Source organism: Dermacentor variabilis, chromosome 5 (genome assembly GCF_050947875.1).
Source record: "Dermacentor variabilis isolate Ectoservices chromosome 5, ASM5094787v1, whole genome shotgun sequence".
Classification (NCBI taxonomy): domain Eukaryota; kingdom Metazoa; phylum Arthropoda; class Arachnida; order Ixodida; family Ixodidae; genus Dermacentor; species Dermacentor variabilis.
The window spans coordinates 101053390-101072891 of NC_134572.1; the positions used below are offsets into that span (position 1 = coordinate 101053390).

General features: G+C 48.2%; 1 protein-coding gene across 2 annotated transcripts in view; it reads right to left on the bottom strand.

Annotated features, from left to right (window-relative positions):
* Positions 1-19502, bottom strand: part of LOC142582994 (ras-related protein Rab-8A-like) — a 153721-nt gene that overhangs the window by 76884 nt on the left and 57335 nt on the right. For both annotated transcript variants that reach the window (XM_075693207.1, XM_075693206.1), the window contains exon 3: positions 2509-2569. In XM_075693207.1, coding sequence (XP_075549322.1) covers positions 2509-2569 — 61 coding nt within the window. The remainder of the gene's footprint in view (positions 1-2508; positions 2570-19502) is intronic.

A 19502-nucleotide genomic window follows, 5' to 3' on the forward strand; every position in this document is an offset into this window, starting at 1 on the left:
CTGCAACAGTAAATTATGCTTCTGCAATGGCGAAACGGCCACTTTCCCGAAGGGAGGCTTGGTATCAGTCAGAAAAAGACGCAAAAACGAAAGTCGTGATGAACCTCGCCGTGATTTGATGTATTTCGAAAGCGTCCGTTCAGGTCGAGCTGTATAATTATTTATCGCTAAATAACGAGCTCATTACGTTCCAAAGCCTCCAAGGATTCAATATGGGAGCGTTTCGACAACCTTCTTCCGCGCCAATGAATCAACTACGGGAAGTTATCTTTTAAGTATTCTCGAAACGACGCCCAGGAAAACACTTTCACCGTTTCATGGTAAACTAGATTGAAGCTCCCCTGATGTAATTATTATTCTTACTATTCGGTTTGAAAACATATATGCAAATATGCAGAGAGCGGAAAAGAGAGAAGGAGCAGGCTGGTAATCGCAGCAGGAAGAGGACGACGTGGCAGAGGTTTAGGTTAGGGGACGCAAGCGCGGACTCGCGTACGCAAGAACTAGGAGTGGCGGTACTGCGCATGCGCACACCCAGGCGTAGGGGTCTGCGCATGCACAGTACCATGGTCCCTAGTTCTTGCGTACGCAAGCCGCTTGCATCCCCTAACCTAAAACTCTCTACTAACGGTTAAAAACGATAGAGAATAGAGCACGACAGTACATGAACAGATAAAGTACTCTAAATCAAGCATGAGGAGTAGTCGTCCAAGTCACGGCCGAAAACCTTCCGGCATCTTGCCGCGGGATCAAAATCCGATATACCAAACAGTGCGGTGCACTCAGTGCTCTGTTGTAGATCTTTCTCCGCCGCACTGATGTAACTTACGCGCAGATCCAGCGGATTGTGCTTCGCAGATGAACATACGCACACACAGTCACCAACACGCGTAAATCACGCGCACATCCATGAATGGCACAGCGCAATTATAGAATATACAGTGTCTGTAGCGTTCTTTGCTGGCACACATTTTGCTAACTTCTGCTAGGCGCAAGGAAAAGTGGAATAGAAAGAGTGAGTGTGGGAGCAGTGCGCGCGCACAGTAGGACGCACAGCAGATCTACACTGTCAGTCACTCAGGCCGGTGGTTCTTTAAACATCTGCAGTAGCGCACGAATAGCTTTCAATGCGTTAGCATTAGGAGTGTAAACGTGGAAGTGTATGTGATGTGTGGAAAGCCGGTAACGTGGTACAGTGATATATATACAGTACAGTGCCCGACACAGCCGAAGGTGCGCAAGGAGCTGGCGGCTGCCTGTTGGCCTTGCATGACCGTCTTGTCCCGTGCTCTACGCTAACCATCTATCATCTTGTAAATAAACATATATATATATATATATATATATATATATATATATATATATATATATATATATATATATATATATATATATATATATATATATATATATATATATGTTTAAATCATGGATCCGGGACCTCAAAGAGGTGTGACGTACTGCTACGGATTTCTCTCGCATTCATCGCTAAATAACCACTGGAGTTCGTGTATCAGCAATGGATGTGACCAGGGTCCAAGACTTTTTCCTTTCAGAAAATGTTCTGGAATCCAGTCGGCTGCGTAACGGTATGTAAACAGATGCGCTGGACATCGCGCACTGAAGGCAAATAATTGTACAACAGGTATTCGATAGTTTCTTGGGGCCCACAATGTGTCGTAGGTTGGTGCACCGGCCATTCCAATACGGTAACCTGGTTGACCTCCCTACTTTCCCTCTCCTTGCTTTCTCTCTCTTTGCTGGCACACGGACGCTCCACGATGTCTGTATAGAACCACGCCTACGTGCTTGTAGATGTTCGCTAACTATACTGAGGACGTCTGGAGGCACTCAAATATGTTTGATTTGTTTATTACTCTTGGGACGCGGTTTGCCACATCCCAGGGCGGGAGTGCATTCCAGGCGGGGGTGCGATGCCCGACTCCTCAGGAAATCGGACTGAAGCGTTCTTGAGCGACTGTACGCCACAAGACAAAAAGAAAAGTAAGAGATAGAGAGAGAGAGAGAGTGATAGAGAGAGGAGTGCATGCAACACGACACAGTTCCCTAGCTAAGTCATCCAGCTCTCAATAAAACGTCCTTCTCTGTTTTAATTATAAGAACGTCCAAACGCTGTTGGCAGTTAGAGTGGTCCACCTTAAGTGCGCATTTGTTGCACTATACGGGGCTCAAGTGCTCTCATGCAGTACGCGCGTGTCACGCGCACGCAGTCCGATCGTTTAGGATGCTTCGCCGTCGCGAAACTACATTTCAAGGCACCGCATCCCATCCGCAACGCGCACACCTCGACAACTGCCAGGCGCGCCTGAACAGACCGGCTCGAGCGTCATCCGCAGGTGCGCGCACGTCGCTCCCAGAACGGGGCGTCTTGTGCGCCCCCGCCGCCTTCGCCCCGGTATAGGTGCGCCCGTGCACGTGCCAGCTCGCAACGGCGCCGCGGGAGCCGACGCGGAAACGAGGGAGAGAGAGAGAGAGCAGCTCACTCACCATGGCTCCGCGGTAGTAGGCTGTGGTCAGGGTGCGGAACCGCTCCTGGCCCGCCGTGTCCCTGCACACGCAAAGGTATGGGAGGGTCAGTGGTCAGCCGCCGAAACACTCTCCGAGAAAAAAAAAAACTTGCGGGATCTCCACGGTTTCGCATCACGCCGCAGTGCTCTGGAGCACATCGCCGGCCGCGAGGTTCACATTGCACGTTCGGCGCTCGCGGAGGCAGTGTGACAGATTGGCGCCCACACGACGGTCTCTGGTCGGGCACGCAATTGACCCCGCGTGCGCGCTCAGGCGGCGAGCGCGCGTCAGTTGTTCTTGGGTATTGCGTACGTTCCGTTTTGCACTCGTGGCCATTAGCTTTTCCGGACGAAAAAAGACAAAGAATTGCCCTAACAGTAAGGTGTCCTAATTGCGGGCTTGCTAGCTTTATGCATGTCGTGAACTGTCTGGCGAGGATCCTACTTCCGTTACTTGTTTCCGCGGTATGAATGATTAGGTTGATGCCGCATTCGCAAAAAATGTCTTTAATGTCTAGCGAAGTCGCAGAAAAGGTTCTATATAGGGGTGTACAGACAGTACACCGTTCCATCGTTGCCAGTACTGCCGAGCAAGCATGTGCAGTCGGGGAGATGCGGTGCTAGGGTAACAGAATGGACAACTGGGCTAGTTGGTTTACCTTGCATCCTGAAACTGGCGGCAGTAACGGCAGAATGCTAATGCCATACTAAAACGGTCTACTATAGCAAAAACGCAGTATCACGGTTTACACGGCATCGATGGATACTTCTATAAGGTCGCCTTCGCACGGCCAAGTACGAGTGGTTTCGCAATAGACGAATTCCTTGCTCCTTTTGGGAGCAGACGGATAATCGAAGCGAGGCCAGAGAGAGAAAGAATTTTATTTGTAGAAATGCAGATATGTGGGGTGAGCTTATGCGTGTTAACCTGATAGTCTCTCCCTTCTCTCTCTTCCCCTTACCGGACTCTTGACTGGTTAACATCCCTGCCTTCCTTTATATATATATATATATATATATATAGGGGTTTTCTTCAAAGTTCAGCACGCTGGACCCGACGTAAAATACGCAGGAAAGAGACGACGAACTTTTTGGGAGACTTCTTTTTCTTACTTAACGTTTTCGGCTGGTGGACCAGCAACCACAGCAACTGTACTCTGACGAAGGCTGGTCCACCAGCCGAAAACGTTAAGTAAGAAAAAGAAGTCTCCCAAAAAGTTCGTCGTCTCTTTCCTGCGTATATATATATATATATATATATATATATATATATATATATATATATATATATATATATATATATATATATATATATATATATATATATATATATATATATATATATATATATATATATATATATATATATATATATATCTGCGTTGGGAAAAGGAACGAAAGAGATATGGATTATAATGATGATGGTGTGTGGATGATGATGATGATGATATTAAGGGCCCAATGCATACTGGTCGTTAACGCAACAGCATACCTGAGTCACATGCAGTCCTTTAGTCCAGTTCTGCCTCGCGCGGAAATTGTATCACAACCGTGTGAATAGCGTAGCGTATCTCGGGCGGGAGCCCAAGACTCAGAGTAACAAAGTCCACCGATAATCAAAGTGAGGCTAGCTGTGACTGTACACGATGGGGAAGGATTGCGACCCGCCTGGCCGAGTCAAACGGGAGGCTCGCATGCACGAGGCCACGTAAGCAAGAACGCACAGGAACCAATGTTACATTCCCGACGCTTTCATTCTGAGAACGATTTGTCAAATCCGCTAAGAAACGGTAGTTTTTCGCCGTAACCGTTTTTCGCAAGCAGTTTTCTTTTGTCTCCGGGAAACTTACGAGGCACCGCAGTGGCAACCGCGCCGAAATTACGCGCATGACCCAGTTGTATAACGTGCCACAACTTAGACCTTTCTCCTTCGTTTTCTTCGCTCTTAGAACATCTGCGGCGGCAGGCATACAGTCACGCGGGTTCGCGAAACACGGGCCCCCGGGACGCCGCTTCTCCGGGAGCGAACTTCGTGACTCTCGCGACGGCTTCCTCGGGGGCACACTCCCGAGAAAGTGCACACACACACACGCACCACATGCGAGAAGTCGGTCGCGAGGGGGGCCACAGAGCAAGTGAGGAGGACGTGGGTGCGGGACACCTCATGCCGCACCCGCTGACCGGGCAGCCAGTGGACGACGGCGTTCTTCGCCTTTCAAGGACGGACGGCACGCTGCTGCGCGAACATCTGTCGCGGCCAGGGGGGGGGGGGGGGGGGGGAAGAGGGCTACACGCGTGCCTGGCGCACGACAGCGGGCTTGCGCGCACACGTGCACGCCTCTTGACGGCACGCGCGTGGTTCCCCCCTCTCTCTCTCTTTTTCCTCTGTCTGCACTTCTGCCCAGGAGCCCAATAGTAATGGAAGTGGCCATTAAGTCCTGCCAGGCACGGGAGACGAGCAGATGGCCGAGCGAGCGACGACGTAGCGTGGTGCACGCGGCTTCTTCGAGAAGGCCTCGGGCGCTCGTGGCCGCGATTCCTTTGTTGTAGTCGGCGCACGCTTATATTTGCACGACGCTAGATTATATACAGTGTGCGGCTACAGGAATTGCCGAGAACAATGGCCGCGATGTGCGCACGACTATGTCGTAAGCCGCAGTAAGCTTTGTTTATGGCGAGCGCAAGAGGCGTGCAGTGTAGATGGGGGAACACGGTGGTTGCGTTTGGTTGCGGCATACGGCGTTGAAATGTATCGCGCTCCATAGGCGCTGACTACGGCGGGGGGGGGGGGGGGGGGAGCTTCGGCGCCCAAGCTCCCTCCGGAGTGTCCCGGGGAGGGGGGGGGTGGCTGAGCCCCCCTCCCGGCGATGCCGAAGCATACCCCCACCACCCATGGCCCACCTAACGTGTCATTACCAGAGTTTTGTCACCCACATCATTTGAGGTTTCTTTTTTCTTTTTACTTGCCCGGACCATTTCACTTAAAATTTATTATGGCTAATAGCTTACTGCATCATTGTTGGCACGCACGTGCACGAATTTTAATTCATACTTTGCTTTACTTCTGCAAATCCTGACAATAGGAGAACAAGCGCATTAGAGGTTGCCAGACGCGGCTGCCTCATCCGTATTTTCTCACTTCGACATTGTTTTAAATTTGCACTGTAAACATCACGCACATACACAATATATTTAAATATATACACCGGACAAATCTTATGATATTTTATAAAGGAAAGAGGTAGCCAATTAACAATTATTACTAAAGGTATGGATAGCTTATGCCTAGAGAATGAATATGTTGCTGTATGTTCACCTCACCTCAAAATGCTTATCAACGGCGTGTGAAAGGCACGTGAGTGATATGTGTCTCAGTATCACTTCTCTTTCCAATAAGCAAAGCGAACGACTCATTAAAAAACACTTTTCATAATTTACAACATTTATTAGGAATGGAAACATCGCGCAATTGCATGCAGAGGTCATAAATATATACAGGGTGTCCCAATTTTAGCTATCATGCACCAAGACAAAAAAAAAAAAAATGCGTTACTCGAAGAAACACTAGTGCATATTGTTTCCAGTACAGTGGAGTAGCTGCCAGTAATTTTTTTGTTACTGAAATTTATTTAAGTAGTTGTAAATAATAATATAACTAAAGACGTACTATCATAATTATCAATGTGTCAATGAGGCATTTGTAGGCACAGCCAAGGGATATGTAATTGCGGTATTTTCAGCGACGTACTAGTTTTTTCCGACTGATAAATAAACACTGCGAAATATAGCGAATACCACGTGAGTGAGTGAGTGAGTGAGTAAGTGAGTGAGTGAGTGAGTGAGTGAGTGAGTGAGTGAGTGAGTAAGTGAGTGAGTGAGTGAGTGAGTGAGTGAGTGAGTGAGTGAGTGAGTGAGTGAGTGAAGAAACATTATTGCAGGTCCGGCGAGGACACGAACTCGTCGCGCACCCAGCTAGTCCCACGTCGGGACCGGCAGGTCTAGCCCACCGGCCCGATCGCGAGCACGCCGGTCAGCCAGGATTTGCTTTTCTAGAGCGGGGCTAGGCCGAAGCGAGTCCCACTCCTCCTTGACGAACCTGGCGTATGTCGACCCGCACTCCCAGAGCATGTGCGCTAGAGTGGAGGTCTGCCCGCAACACGGGCAGGCGTCGTCGCGATACACGTCCGGGTAAGCCTCGTGGAGAACGGACACACACGTATACGTGTTGGTCTGCAGAAGTCTAAACGAAACGGCTTGCGCCCTATTCAACTTGGGATGAGGGGGTGGAAATACCCTTCTGGACATGTAGAAATATTTAATAATCTCGTTGAGAGTAGCGGGAGCGTCCCTGTGACCGTAGAGAGGAGGGGATGTCAGTTCTTCTTTTAGAAGCAGCGCAGTCGGTGAGGTCATGCGCAGCCTCGTGGACAGACTCATTGAGGTTCGGGGGAGCACCCTCGACCAACCCTACCTGAGCGGGAAACCAGTGGATTGAATGATGCGTGAGAGCATATGGACTCGAACTGCTAAGAAGACGAGGAGCTTGCTTGACGATGCAACCCTTCTGAAAAGCCCTAACTGCCGCGTTGGAATCGCTATATATCCCGGACCCACGACCGTCTAGCAGGGTGAGGGCGATGGCGGCTTGCTCGGCGACTCCGGGGTCTGCAGTGTGAATGGAGGCGCTATTGGAAATCTTGCCGCTGGAGTCCACCACAACGACGGCAAAGGTCTTCCCATCGCTGTGCTCTGCGGCGTCGACAAAGCTTGCTCTAATGTCTCGTTGCTTGATCTGTTTGAGGATGGCTGCTGCTCTGGCCTTGCGTCTGCCCTCGTTGTGGACGGGATGGACGTTTCGGGGCACAGGGGCCACTTCGAGCTTGTCTCAAATGCACCTAGGGATCGGGGTATTGACCATCGGGAATCCCGCAGGGTGGTAACCCAGCTCTTCGAGGACGCGTTTACCTGCCCTGTGGTGCTCAGGCGAGTGAGTTGCGCGCGCTCTTGGGCTTCGGCAATCTCCTCGGCAGTGCTATGCACTCCCAGCTTGAGGAGATCCTCGGTATGTGTCCTGATGGGTAGCCCGAGAGCACTCTTGACTACTTTGCGGATGAGAGCGTTGAACTTGTCTCGCTTCGCTCTGAGCCAGTTGCGCGTAGAAATTGTGTACGTGAAGTGACATAGTACGAAGGCATTGATCAGCCTGAGGAGATTGTTTGCCTTCATTCCTCGGTGCCGGTTTGCTATTCTACGAACGAAGCGGAAAGCGTTGTCCGTCTCTCCCACCCGCATCATAAAACAGCGCCCTCGAACAGGCTCTTTCTGAGTTAACCAAACCGAAATGAAGGAAATCAAGAAAAATATCACCGCCCAGGCACTCCGTACAGATGGTTAACCAGCGAGGCTGAAACGTGCGGTCCCGGTGTTTATCACTGGGTTAACCCCAACGGTTCATTAAACGACGGCTTGGTAGGCTGCCGGATCCTTGGTACGCAACGGCTACTTGCGCTCGGCTGCACAAGCCTGTTCTTGTGCCCGGGCTGCAGGATCGGGACGTAGTAGACGAGCTCGCTCCCGGTTTTACTCGCCGCGTTGCTGATCGAAGGCTGCCTACTCCTCAGGGGTACGTGTGACGCGTGGCCTACCCATTTCGGAGTCGAAGAGAAAGTGCTGCGCGCCCGCTTGCCTGCGACACAGAGTAACGACGTCACTACTGAAGCAGCCAATCGGGCGCCTCTCGCTTTTTTTTCTCATGCATTCGCACGGGGTTGCGCAGGAGTTTTCGGCATACAGGCGACAGACGGACGGACGGACGAATCGGCTAGCCTTATACAGCTGCGCTGTAAAACATCGTGATCGAGCTAGTGCCTTATCTGCCGCGCCTCGGCCGAAGTAAGACGTCAAGTTTGGTGTCCGTTGGAAACAAATTGTGATAGCTGCTCTCCTAGCGTAATAAAGTGTACGGTCGGTTCTTTTTTTTTTATTTGCCACAAGACCTATCACCACAAAAGTGAATTAACAACGTCAGTGCAAATGTTTAAATGCACGTTTTGTTTCGTCCCGGTCACCACGACTTTCTGTAGTGAGCAGAAGGTAAAAAATTATCCTTGCCTTGGGAGCTGCAAATGACAAGAGGAAGGCCGCAAATATATATCAGTCGCTGAAGTGTGGCGGTAGACCAAACGCGTCGACTATCATCAGAAATGATGAAAACCTGAGACAAACCGGCAGCTTCAAGAAACAGCTGCGTAGGACTCCATTTTTGAATCTTAGCATTCGCACGGATATTCTAGCATTTATGACCTCAAACCTCATGCTAGCGTGCGGGACGTGGTCGCCCATGTACCAATTTCCAAGTCATCAGTCTGGAGTATTATAAACGACGGCCTTTCACCCGTACCACCTTAAGGAGCACCAATGCTTGAAAGATAGGGACCTGTAGAATCGTCTAGATTTCTTGAATTGGGCCCTCACAAAAGCCGATGAGTCACCGGACTTTCTTGAACATCATGTGCACAGATGAAGTCAAATTTCCCAAAAATGCGCTGGTAAATTTGCATAACGCACAATATTGGAGTGATTACAATGCACACTGGGTAAAGAACAATTAGCACCAGTACCAGTGGTCGTTCAATGTCGGGTGCGGAATTTACGCCGGTGCTACAATCGGTCCCATCTCCTTCGATCACACACTGTAGAACTGGACAGAGTTACTTGGACGAAATCTTCGAAGGAGTGATGAACGCGTTTCTCAGCGCAGTCCCGCTGTCACGTCTTCCACTTCTGTGGCACCAGCAAGATGGAGCACCAGCACACAGCAGCAGCCGAGCACGAAACTGGCGGCTGGCTGAAACTGGCTGGCTGGCTAGGTCACCTGACCTCTCTCCACTCGATTTCTTTCGTTGGGGTTATCTGAAAGATCATGCTTACATGATCGAGACGAGCATCAGATTGCCTCAAGACAAGGATAACGGATGTCTGCCGTAGAATTGGTGCGTTGGTCATCAAGAAAGCCATTGAAGATGTGATAAAGTGGACTCAGTACTTACTGCGTAGCTGCAGAAGGAGACCTATTCGAACACGTCTTCTAGGCAGCAGCTAGTGTTCAACGACGCTTACTAATTCACAAAAAATAACGGCACACTGAAATCTGATGTATTTTTGTTTTGTTTTTTTGTTTTTTTTTTGTGGAGGCGTCCGGTTGCCAATTCGCCTCATTTAAAAGTAGTTGTTTACTTTCTTGAACGCATCCGTTTTGCCTTTTCTGAACACATGGCTCGCCTCCCCGTTTGTTTATTTCGGTTTTATTTTATGCCATGAACCTGTTTTTGCAGCACGCATACAGTCCCAGGAAAACTAAAAGCGTCACTCTAATTTGGCTTTGGTCCAAAGCCGATTTCTGGCACGAAATATAGCTGCGCGCGCACTCTCGATGCGGTGCGAGCTATGCCGGGATTTTTAAACATGCTATATCTATTACATTGATTTTCGCGTTTCGTACGTGGTCAGAGCGGCGCTTCAGCCGCGTTATCAAGGGGCTTTTGTTATTAAAGTGATTAGTCGACCTTGAGAGACGAATGAAAAGTGTGAAGTAGAGAGGAAGGAATAGCTGCAAAGCCGCGAAACCTGCTGTTGGTGCTCCTTCCGTACCGTTATCAAGGTGATGCGTATGTTCTCTTCTTGATGCGTAGCCTCTTCGGTTTCGCGACATGCAATGGGTTTTTTTTTTTCAATCAGCTTATTTGAGGGTGCTGCTTTATGGAAGCGGGTGTGAGCGCATTCACGTGGTACTTTTCGTATTTCATGAGGTTCGTTGGCGAGTCGGAAAAAATTGCACGCAATTATTACGCCGCTGGAAAGACAGCAGTTAGATGTCATTTGGGGCTGCCTGGAGGTACCTACAAATGACATTGTACCTACATTGACACTTTGATACAGTAGATAGGACAGTACTTCTCGAATTAATAGATTAATTGCAATTGTCCAATTAAATTTCAGGAACGAAAGAATTACTAGCGGCTACTCAACTGTACTGGAGGCAATATGCATTATATATGTTTTCTTCGAGTAACGCAATTGCTGCTTTTTAATGTCTTGTTGCATGATATTTGAGGCGTCTCGGTAATATAAATAAGGTCAGCCGGATTCACTCGAAATCAGAATCAACAGCAGTCATGCGCAGGAGCGCTTATGCTCGGACTCACAGAAAAAGAAAAAAAATGGCAGAGATGCTGCAGCTTCACCGGAAAGGCGAAGTGATAGCGAAGTATACGAAAATCACACGAAGGAAGATTACACCACCGAGAAACGCCAGATTCTTGGTGGTGGGAGAGGACTCAGGCTGTGAAATTAAACTGTCTCCTACTATGAGGTCTTGTAAATTATCATATATATATATATATATATATATATATATATATATATATGGTTGGGAAAGCTCGTCGGGCCCCCAGAGCTCCCTGGAAAAATAAAAACTTCCGGTCTATGTCGCGCGCATTTAGTTTTCTTGGTCTGTTGAGCAATAACCGTAAACAAAACAAACGGGGAGGGGAAAGTATGAGTATATTGAACAACAGTCACGGTAAAAGTGATTGAATTCCTTCTACCCTTCTTCCCCTCTTCAGAAAATTGCTCTGGTATTTGCGTGTGCAATATATCTGTACAGCGATTGCGAAACAAAATAACGCCACTCCCCTTCCCCCCGCCCCCTTTTGAGAAAGAGAAACAATGATAAAGTATTTATAATATCATCACCCACCCCCCCTTGCAGTTGAGTCATTGAGATGTATATTAGCTCCTCTTGCTACGTGTGATTCGACAAGAGAGGGAGTTTATATATACGTTATGTTTCTTTTTTTTTTTTGTTTTTCCAAGCGCCGCCCAACTCGCTCAGCAACCAAGGAGGAAGTATAGTTGCCTGCAGTGCGCCGCATCAATTCGGTGAATCCATCACCCGTTACACGTTTCGGGTTCATCGGACGTTCCGTGCTCGTCACACGTCTCAACACACCGCGAGTACAAAGTACGCTGAAGAAATCGCAAACGGAAGACTGATGAAGATGCACGATACTCTTCTTTAATCTCTCTCTCCGGCGCGCGTCCACAGTTCGGTGGTCGTTCTGGAGGCGTCTACACCGTCCCTCCCCAAAGTCAGCTGAGCGCGTAGCGCAGCTCTGAACGCGCAGCGAAGCGCGTAATACTCTTTTTGATGCGCAAAGCAAAAAAAAATAATAATAAAGAGGGGACCCTACTTCGGCAAGCAGTCGGTCAACGCGCCGTTCGAGCGCGTAGGAAGAAGCCATGGCTTCTTTCCCCCCCCCCCCCCCTTTCACTTCACTAGTTTATCTCGCGTAGAGTTCGCAAGCGCGCGTGGGAAGGATAAACGAAGAGAGCGCCATATAGGATGGGCCAAAGGACGTGAGTCAGCCATCTCAATTTGCCGCCCAATGTGCTCTTGACACTGGGTCAGAGGGCGTCGGCGAGTCAGCAGCACTCTCCCACTGAAGAGAGGGAACGCAATAATGAATGTCTCGGGAGAATGAGCCGCAGAGTTCGTGCTGTGCGGTGGCCTTATGGGGTTCTTTTCTATTCCGAGGCGCCCGTCGTCGGCTGTTCATTGCACCGCTAGGGCGCGCATTCCAGCTGACAGACGGAAGCGAGCTGAGGTGGCTTCTTGGACTGACTCGACGCTCGAGACGAAAGTATCCATCGTCTCGACTTAATTTTTCTTGCTTCGCGCCGAAAAGCCATTACCCGTCGCTCTTTCACAGTGTCTCTCGGTGGATTTCACTTCGTAAAGTCTGTGCTACTTAGGTGGCCGAATGTGAACCGTTGGGACGCAAAGGAATGCGTGAAAGGAAGCCTTGGCGCTTGAGAGACTCAGGAAACAAAAGATCAAGAGAGAGAGAGAGAGAGAGAGAGACGACGACGACGAAGGTGAAAGCAGCGACAGCTGCTGTCCCGATCTATCCTTGGTGATGCGTCAAGCATCACCTGCTTCCATTCGCGGCCTCGCCGCACGTTCTTATACGGTACGAGACAGGTGAAAATGCCTGTGGGTATATCTGTATTCACAAAGCATACGTCTGTCTCCGTTATAGCAAGGCTGCGTGGTGACGCTTAGCATTACTTGGTAGATGTATGAATAAATAGTCATCTTTAGAAGAAGATGAAACCTCCCTCGCCTGAAATGCAGTCGGTATCGTCATGCCACTTTCCTATACATATGTATATAGATATAGCAACTGGATTCTTCAATGGGCCAAACGTAAGCACAACTTCGTGGTTAACTTTGGTTTGTTTACCCAACAGTTTCCATCGACCTTTTAAGGGTCGGTCCACCTTTTTGCATATAGACGCCACTCTATATATATATATATATATATATATATATATATATATATATATATATATGGGGGGGGAGTGTGTATGTCAATGCGCACTCAGAAAGGCGACTGTTCGTATAATTACTACAGGAAGTGAAAGATTAATACTTTGATTCCCACATTGGACTTTCTCTCTGCACTCTTTGTTGACAAATGAACAAAGTTTTGTGGCGATGTATTCACGGCAAGAATGGTATAATATAAGAATTCTGTTTGCCCCGTTCTATATATTCTATTGATAACGTCCACGTGGAATTGGAAATAGAAGCGTTACACTATTACGCCCCAGACAAAAGAAGATATGGAATTTAATACTCGTATAGATCGTTCAAGCATCGTTTATAACGACACGTTCACCTGTTAAACGCTCTTCAGTGTACGAGCTGAGGTCGCAGTTTCAATGGACAACCAAGTATTTTGCCGCTGTTCAAATGTAAGCAAAACTGTATGAAACTGTCGTTCTGACGAAGACAACAAGCCCGCTGTAGGATAGCTCGCTGCAGGCTGAGGATCCCCTACGTAGTGTCCCTGCGATTCGAGTTGTCGATAAAATCAACTTCGCTTAGCAATCTGTTAGCCACCTAGTTAGCTGAGAGATGGTATAGAGCGACATCCACGGAAAGCGCGCCTATCGCTGGTTCGAACCTCCCCTCCCCCTCTCCCCCCTCCTCAGAGCAGGACAAATATTTATTCAATAGCGAAGCTTTCTTCATGAGAAACACACGTGCGGCTTACCTTTGTCGCATCGTCCTACTCTTGATTTGATGATGTCTGCCCCCCCCCCCTCCCCCATTCTTTTTTTTTCTTTCGTGAGATTGTTCTTGTCGTGCACAGTGGATAATTTCAATTCTCAATTATCCTGCAATCGGTTTGTTTTGTTTAGATGTCGTCGCATGTCCTAGAGCAATATGCCGAACGGCCAGAACATTTCGTGTGCCGGGAACTTGTCTCTGTACTTATTTGATCTGAAGGGCTCAGCTTGCGCACGCAGACCCAAAATCCTTGGCGTTTTTTACGTGCTCTCTCACGCGCGAAGCTGGATCGTGGTCCCCGTTCGACCTCTCAGCCGTGCGCTCCGGTCGCATGCCTACCTAGCTGCGCAGGGCTACTAGCGACGCTTGCTGCCTCGACCGCACTCTCCCGGTGTTTCTGTGTGGGTGGTCTGACTGTCGTGAACGGCAGGTCACGATTTCAGCGTTAGGACATCGGAGGAAAATGCTCGTTGAGGTTAAATTGGTAAATTACGTCCTGTTAATTAGCGAATTTAACCGGCAAAAGTGTCTTGCATGCCAGCTGTAAGATGACGTTAAAGTGAGAGACAGGTAGGAACGTCACTTTCATGTTTAACCTATATCTTTAAGTCAGAGGGAAAGCAATATTGAAGCTCCGCCTCGTCAGCTGGGACTATGTCAAAGGCTTTCTTTCTTTGGTTTATTCGAGGCAAATACGCTACAAAATTGCCTTGGGAGACAGGGCTAAAGGCTGGGGAAATGCCTGACTTGGCCGTGCCACCCTGGCAGCAGAGCAGCTACAGGATACAGTACATTTGGAGAAAAAGAAAAAAGAAACACATAACAAGCACCTACTTATGCTGCACATGTCAAAACAGAAAAGTGAGTTTATTGTACATATGTAACCGGTATCCGCATGAGAGTAGTGACAGTACTAAACAAAATTGAGAAGGGCACTGTTGAGGCTACTACACAGCGATAACGGTAAATCGTGCCAAAGAAAAAAAAAACTACGTCAAGAATTTTAGGCATCGTGAGTGCTTTCGTATTCTTCAGCTAGCACTTCTCTTGTTATTTTTTTTAAATGCTTTAGATGAAGTTATACACTGCAGTCAGTGGCTAGGTCGTCTGGCACCCGGGGCCCATAGGTCTTCTGTCACCCCGCCCCCCGGGTGTAGCTGGTGGAAAGAGGGGTGTCTTCAGATGATATGACACCCCCCCCCCCCACCCTACTGGCCCCTTGCACCCGGGGCCCACGGCCCCCCGGCCCCCCCTGTTGCTACGTACGCCACTGACTGCAGTAAATTTAGTATGGTTGTGCATTGATTGAGCATGTCTGGTATTTGTGAAGTTAATCGTTGGTCTCCGTAGCTGGTGCGTGACCGAGGTTTGTATATTAATCTCCTGCGTAGTTTGTACGGGGTTCGTTTCACTCAATATGTATCCAATGAAAGTGATGTATCTATCCGATAACGACGTAGTATCTCCAAACATAGTTTGTGTCTGTATAACGGCTTGACAGGGAATATTATGTAGTTCTTTAAAATATGGTCGTGTGCTTTCGTAGAGTGAACTGTTAGAAAACTTTTGAAGAATTATGGCAGAATTAAGGTTTGTGTTCGTCGTTGTTAGCCACACCAAGGAGCAGAATGTTAAGCGTGAATGCAGTAGAGCATAGTAAATTTGAAGCTTCTAACATTTGATGGAACCTAATACCTTAGTCTATTTAAACTGCCGATTATTCTGGAAATATCCTTTTTTTATCGTGTAAATGTGGAAGGACCAAGACAGATGTTCGTGAAAACAAACTCCTAAGAATGTTATGGTTGTCGAGTGCCGAATATCGCTGTCCTGGAAGTAAATTGGTCTGTATGGAATGTTTGTTACTCCTTTAGGTTTGAAAAGCGGATACTTCGTCTTAGCAATGTTTAACTGAAATTTGTCTGCATTTAACCACATATTTAACTGACTAATCCATACGCTAGCTTCTTTATACAGTTCACATACGTTCGAACGCGAGAAAAATACGTTTCTGTCATCAGTGTACAATATTCTTTTCTTATGTCCTTTAATATTTACAATATCATTAATGAACAGCAGGAATAAGAGAGGTCCAAGGATGAATCCCTGGGGGACACCATACTTAATGAATTCAAATGCAGATTGTATATAGTTTACTGTAGTGTATTGCTTTCTGAAAGCCAGATAAATTTGTATCAGTTGCAACGTGGTACCGCGAATACCGTAGTACGGAAGCTACCGTAAAAGCCGGTCCTGTTGTATGCTGTCAAATGCCTTCCTGAAATCCAGAAATATCCCTATAGTGTATATATTTTCAATGTTGTCTAGAATGTATTCTTTATTACTAAGTAAAGCGGTCTCCGTAGAATTGTCTTTGCAGAATCCATACAGAACTTTTGCAGTTATGCTGTTTGTCGTTAAACGACCCGTAATTATTTTATTTATAATGTGTTCGGCTATTTTTGCAAATACATAAAGGACAGCTATTGGTCTTTGGTTGCTGAGTTCGTCAAACGACCCACCTTTAGGAATCGCAGACACTCTAGCAAGTTTCATTTGACCGGGAAAGACACCTAAGGTCAGTGTCAAATTATAAATGTGCGTCTGAGGTACTACAGCGATAATAAGACTTATAGTTTTTAACGGCGTCCGCTTGATGTTGTCAGGGCCGCATGCACAGTTATCCTTTAATGAAAGAATTATATTTTCCACTTCATGCTGGTCAGTAGGAAACAGGCAAATACTGAATGGATAGTCTGTGACTATGTAGTTCTAGCAATGCGTTTGCGTGTTGTCATATGTAAACCCAACTAGTTAGAAAGTGCTTATTGAAAGTATAGGCAATTTCTACGTCCCTCATGCCCGGCTTTTTGAAACTTGACTTTTCTTGTCACTGCCTTTCTGTTAATTAGCTCATTAATTGTGTCCCACAAGATGTGTGCATCTGCTGAATGAGCAGATGCAGTGTTGCGGTTTCAGTTCTTCTTGGGGTCTCTGCTAGCGGATTCTAACCATAGGTGTGCCTTTTATGCTTTATGCAATTTTCCGCGAGGTACAAAACATTTCTAATGTAGTTCTCGCTTTTTTTTTCTTAATCTCTATCATTTGTCGTACTCGCCGTGGTAACCTAGCGGCTGTGGTGTTGCGCTGCTATATACGAGGTCGCGGGTTCGAATTCCGGCCGCGGCGGCGGCATTTCGAAGTGTTCCGTGCATTGGGGGCACGGTAAAGATCACAAAGCGGTCCGAAGGAATCCGGAGTCCGCCGCTACGGCGCGCCTCATAATCAGACCATGGTTTCGGCACGCAAAACAACTAAAATGAATGTGACTTTCTGTGCAGAAGACGTTCTAATTCAGTGTGCCACTAATATTGTCGCGCTATAGTGGCGGTGAAGAACCAGGCAGTGACGGCACTCTGAGTCAGGAACCTAACTCTTTCTTGGGCGACAAAAAAGCAAAATAGCCCTACGCGTTTCCTTTCTTTTTTATTTATTTATGTTTTATTTTTGTATTCCCTCCTGTGAACGGTCTCTCATCAACTCGGCTAGGACAGCATGCCGAGAACGCATTCCGTCACGAAAATACAGCCCGTGGAAAACGATACACTTGATGGTGTCGTCGCAACCCCAAAGGTTGTCCGAGGCACTGTCTATCACGTTAAGTAAACAACAGGTGTTTGTAAATGCGACGCCCGCAGCCACACTGCAGGCAACTTAGAAAAAGTTGCCCGGCAACGAGACAGGCAAATATAAACAGTACTAGAGTACCGAAGGGCCACCGATAGAAAAAAAAAAACCTAAGAAAGAACAGAAAAAAAAAAAAACACGTGAGAGCTTATAGTATCCGGGAAAATGCATACGCGCACGGGGAGTACGACCGCCCGCAAGTGACGGCACCATATACGTTGCATATCTTACGCACGTCCTGTAAAGAGCCACGCCGCTCGTTCGTACATAACGAGGGTGCAGTGCATGCGTGCGTCGCGGAGGGCCGAATGTTCCGGGATGTTTGAACAATGAAGAGCGACAGCTGCTTGTCGACGGCGCACCCTTCCTACACAACGCGCCCGGGGCCGGGTGCAGGCACATACAGTATATATATATATATATATATATATATATATATATATATGGCACTTCTGCCGCGGGGAGGTTGCTGGCCTCGGAGGGTGCGCGAATTTCTCGGAAGTGGCTCGTCACACTTCGTGTACGCAACCACATTCGCCGACGTACTTTCCATCTCGGTTTTCACACGACCGGGGAAGTTTGCCGCGACGATGCACAGTTCGCGCGAGGAAATGCCGGCCCAAAAATAAGTGACTCCACTATATGCGTGCAAAGGGTAACGTTCCGTACGTGTTATATATACGGACGATATATACGAAGCATGCGTCGCGGAGCGGTGAAGTGCTTCGGGACCCGCAGAACGAAAGCTTTTTTTCATAGTCCCTGAAACACTATGCGCTCCAGTCGTCCGCGAAGTTTAATTAATTTCCGTTCGTCAGGAAAACTCAGAGGTGTACGGTTCCCCGATAGAGAAAAGATAAATTGTAGAGGGCCGTTTAAAGAAAAGCCCTGCAAGTGCTGAAAGTACACAACACATCAGTACCTTCATTGCCAGTAATGACATCGAGGAGGGCAGGAAGGGCCCGACGGTAACGACAACGACACGATGGCAATGACTGACTTTTGACAGTGTATGTGCAGGTTTTATTAATTGCTTATCAGCGTAAATAAGGAAGCAAACAATCAACCTAGCAAGTTTCCAAATATTTTCCTGCGCAAGAACGGCTCGTCATGCTCACGTAACGGTGCAGAGGTTCCGGCGCGAAATTCTAGAAAGGAAATTTCGCCCATCTTTTAATAATTTTTCTTAGACAATTAACGCTAAGTAAATTTTCTCTGCTACAATATGGAAACCATATGCGCCGAATGACGAAAATATAATTTCGAAAGGACACTTTACCACTCTAAACCAATGTAGTGTCACCCGTTAGCGGGGTGGGGGGGGGGGGGGGACTTTTCAGATTGGTTCACAGCGCTTGAGGACGTCAAGCAGCCGCTTGTGGGATCCATTAACTTTTGCACCGAGTCCTGCGCAAAACACAACTTCTGCGCTCACCTGAATCCAGGTAGTCGCGTGGCTTTATTCTGCACTCCTTTCAAGAATTGGTACCGTAGAATGCGAGCCGCGAAAGAGACAACGCACGGGGTCGCCGAGTTAAGTGGACCGAACCACTGTGCTCGACGAGCCGTGGTTAGCGAGGGCGCAACTCAGCCGGAGAAGGGATCGCACGTGGTGCGAACAGCGCGCGCCAAGCCTGCGCGACAACTCGCCCCGCACGCAGCTCCAGGGGGGCGCTGGTGCCTAACGAGGCACGGAAAAGCTGCGGCGGTGCCCGAGGTTGGCCCGAGGCAGCGGATGAGGAGGCCGCCGCAGCTCTTGACGTTCCGCTCAATCCGCCGCAAGACGGCGCTCCCAGTGTCGCGCGTGTAAACGCGTGTCCCCGTTTTCTGCGGTCCGATCGAGATCACACTGATTGCCGAAGAGCTGCGCAGCCACCCGCCAGAGACAACGCTTCGCACTCTGACGCTTTTGCCTTCGCGCTTTTCGTATACTCGACTTTTGATATATCTATTTTTTTTTCTTCTGGCGACAAACCTACCCCTCGACTCTTGAAGTGGCACACACGCACACTCCGCGGGCGCCATGCAGCGAGGGCGCTTTCGAACGCTTTCGATCTTGTGCCTTAAGGAATGCCGCGAGTGTCTCTCTCTCTCTCTGTATATACACTCTTCGACTCCGGGACACACTGGCGCACGAGGTAGGCTTAGCG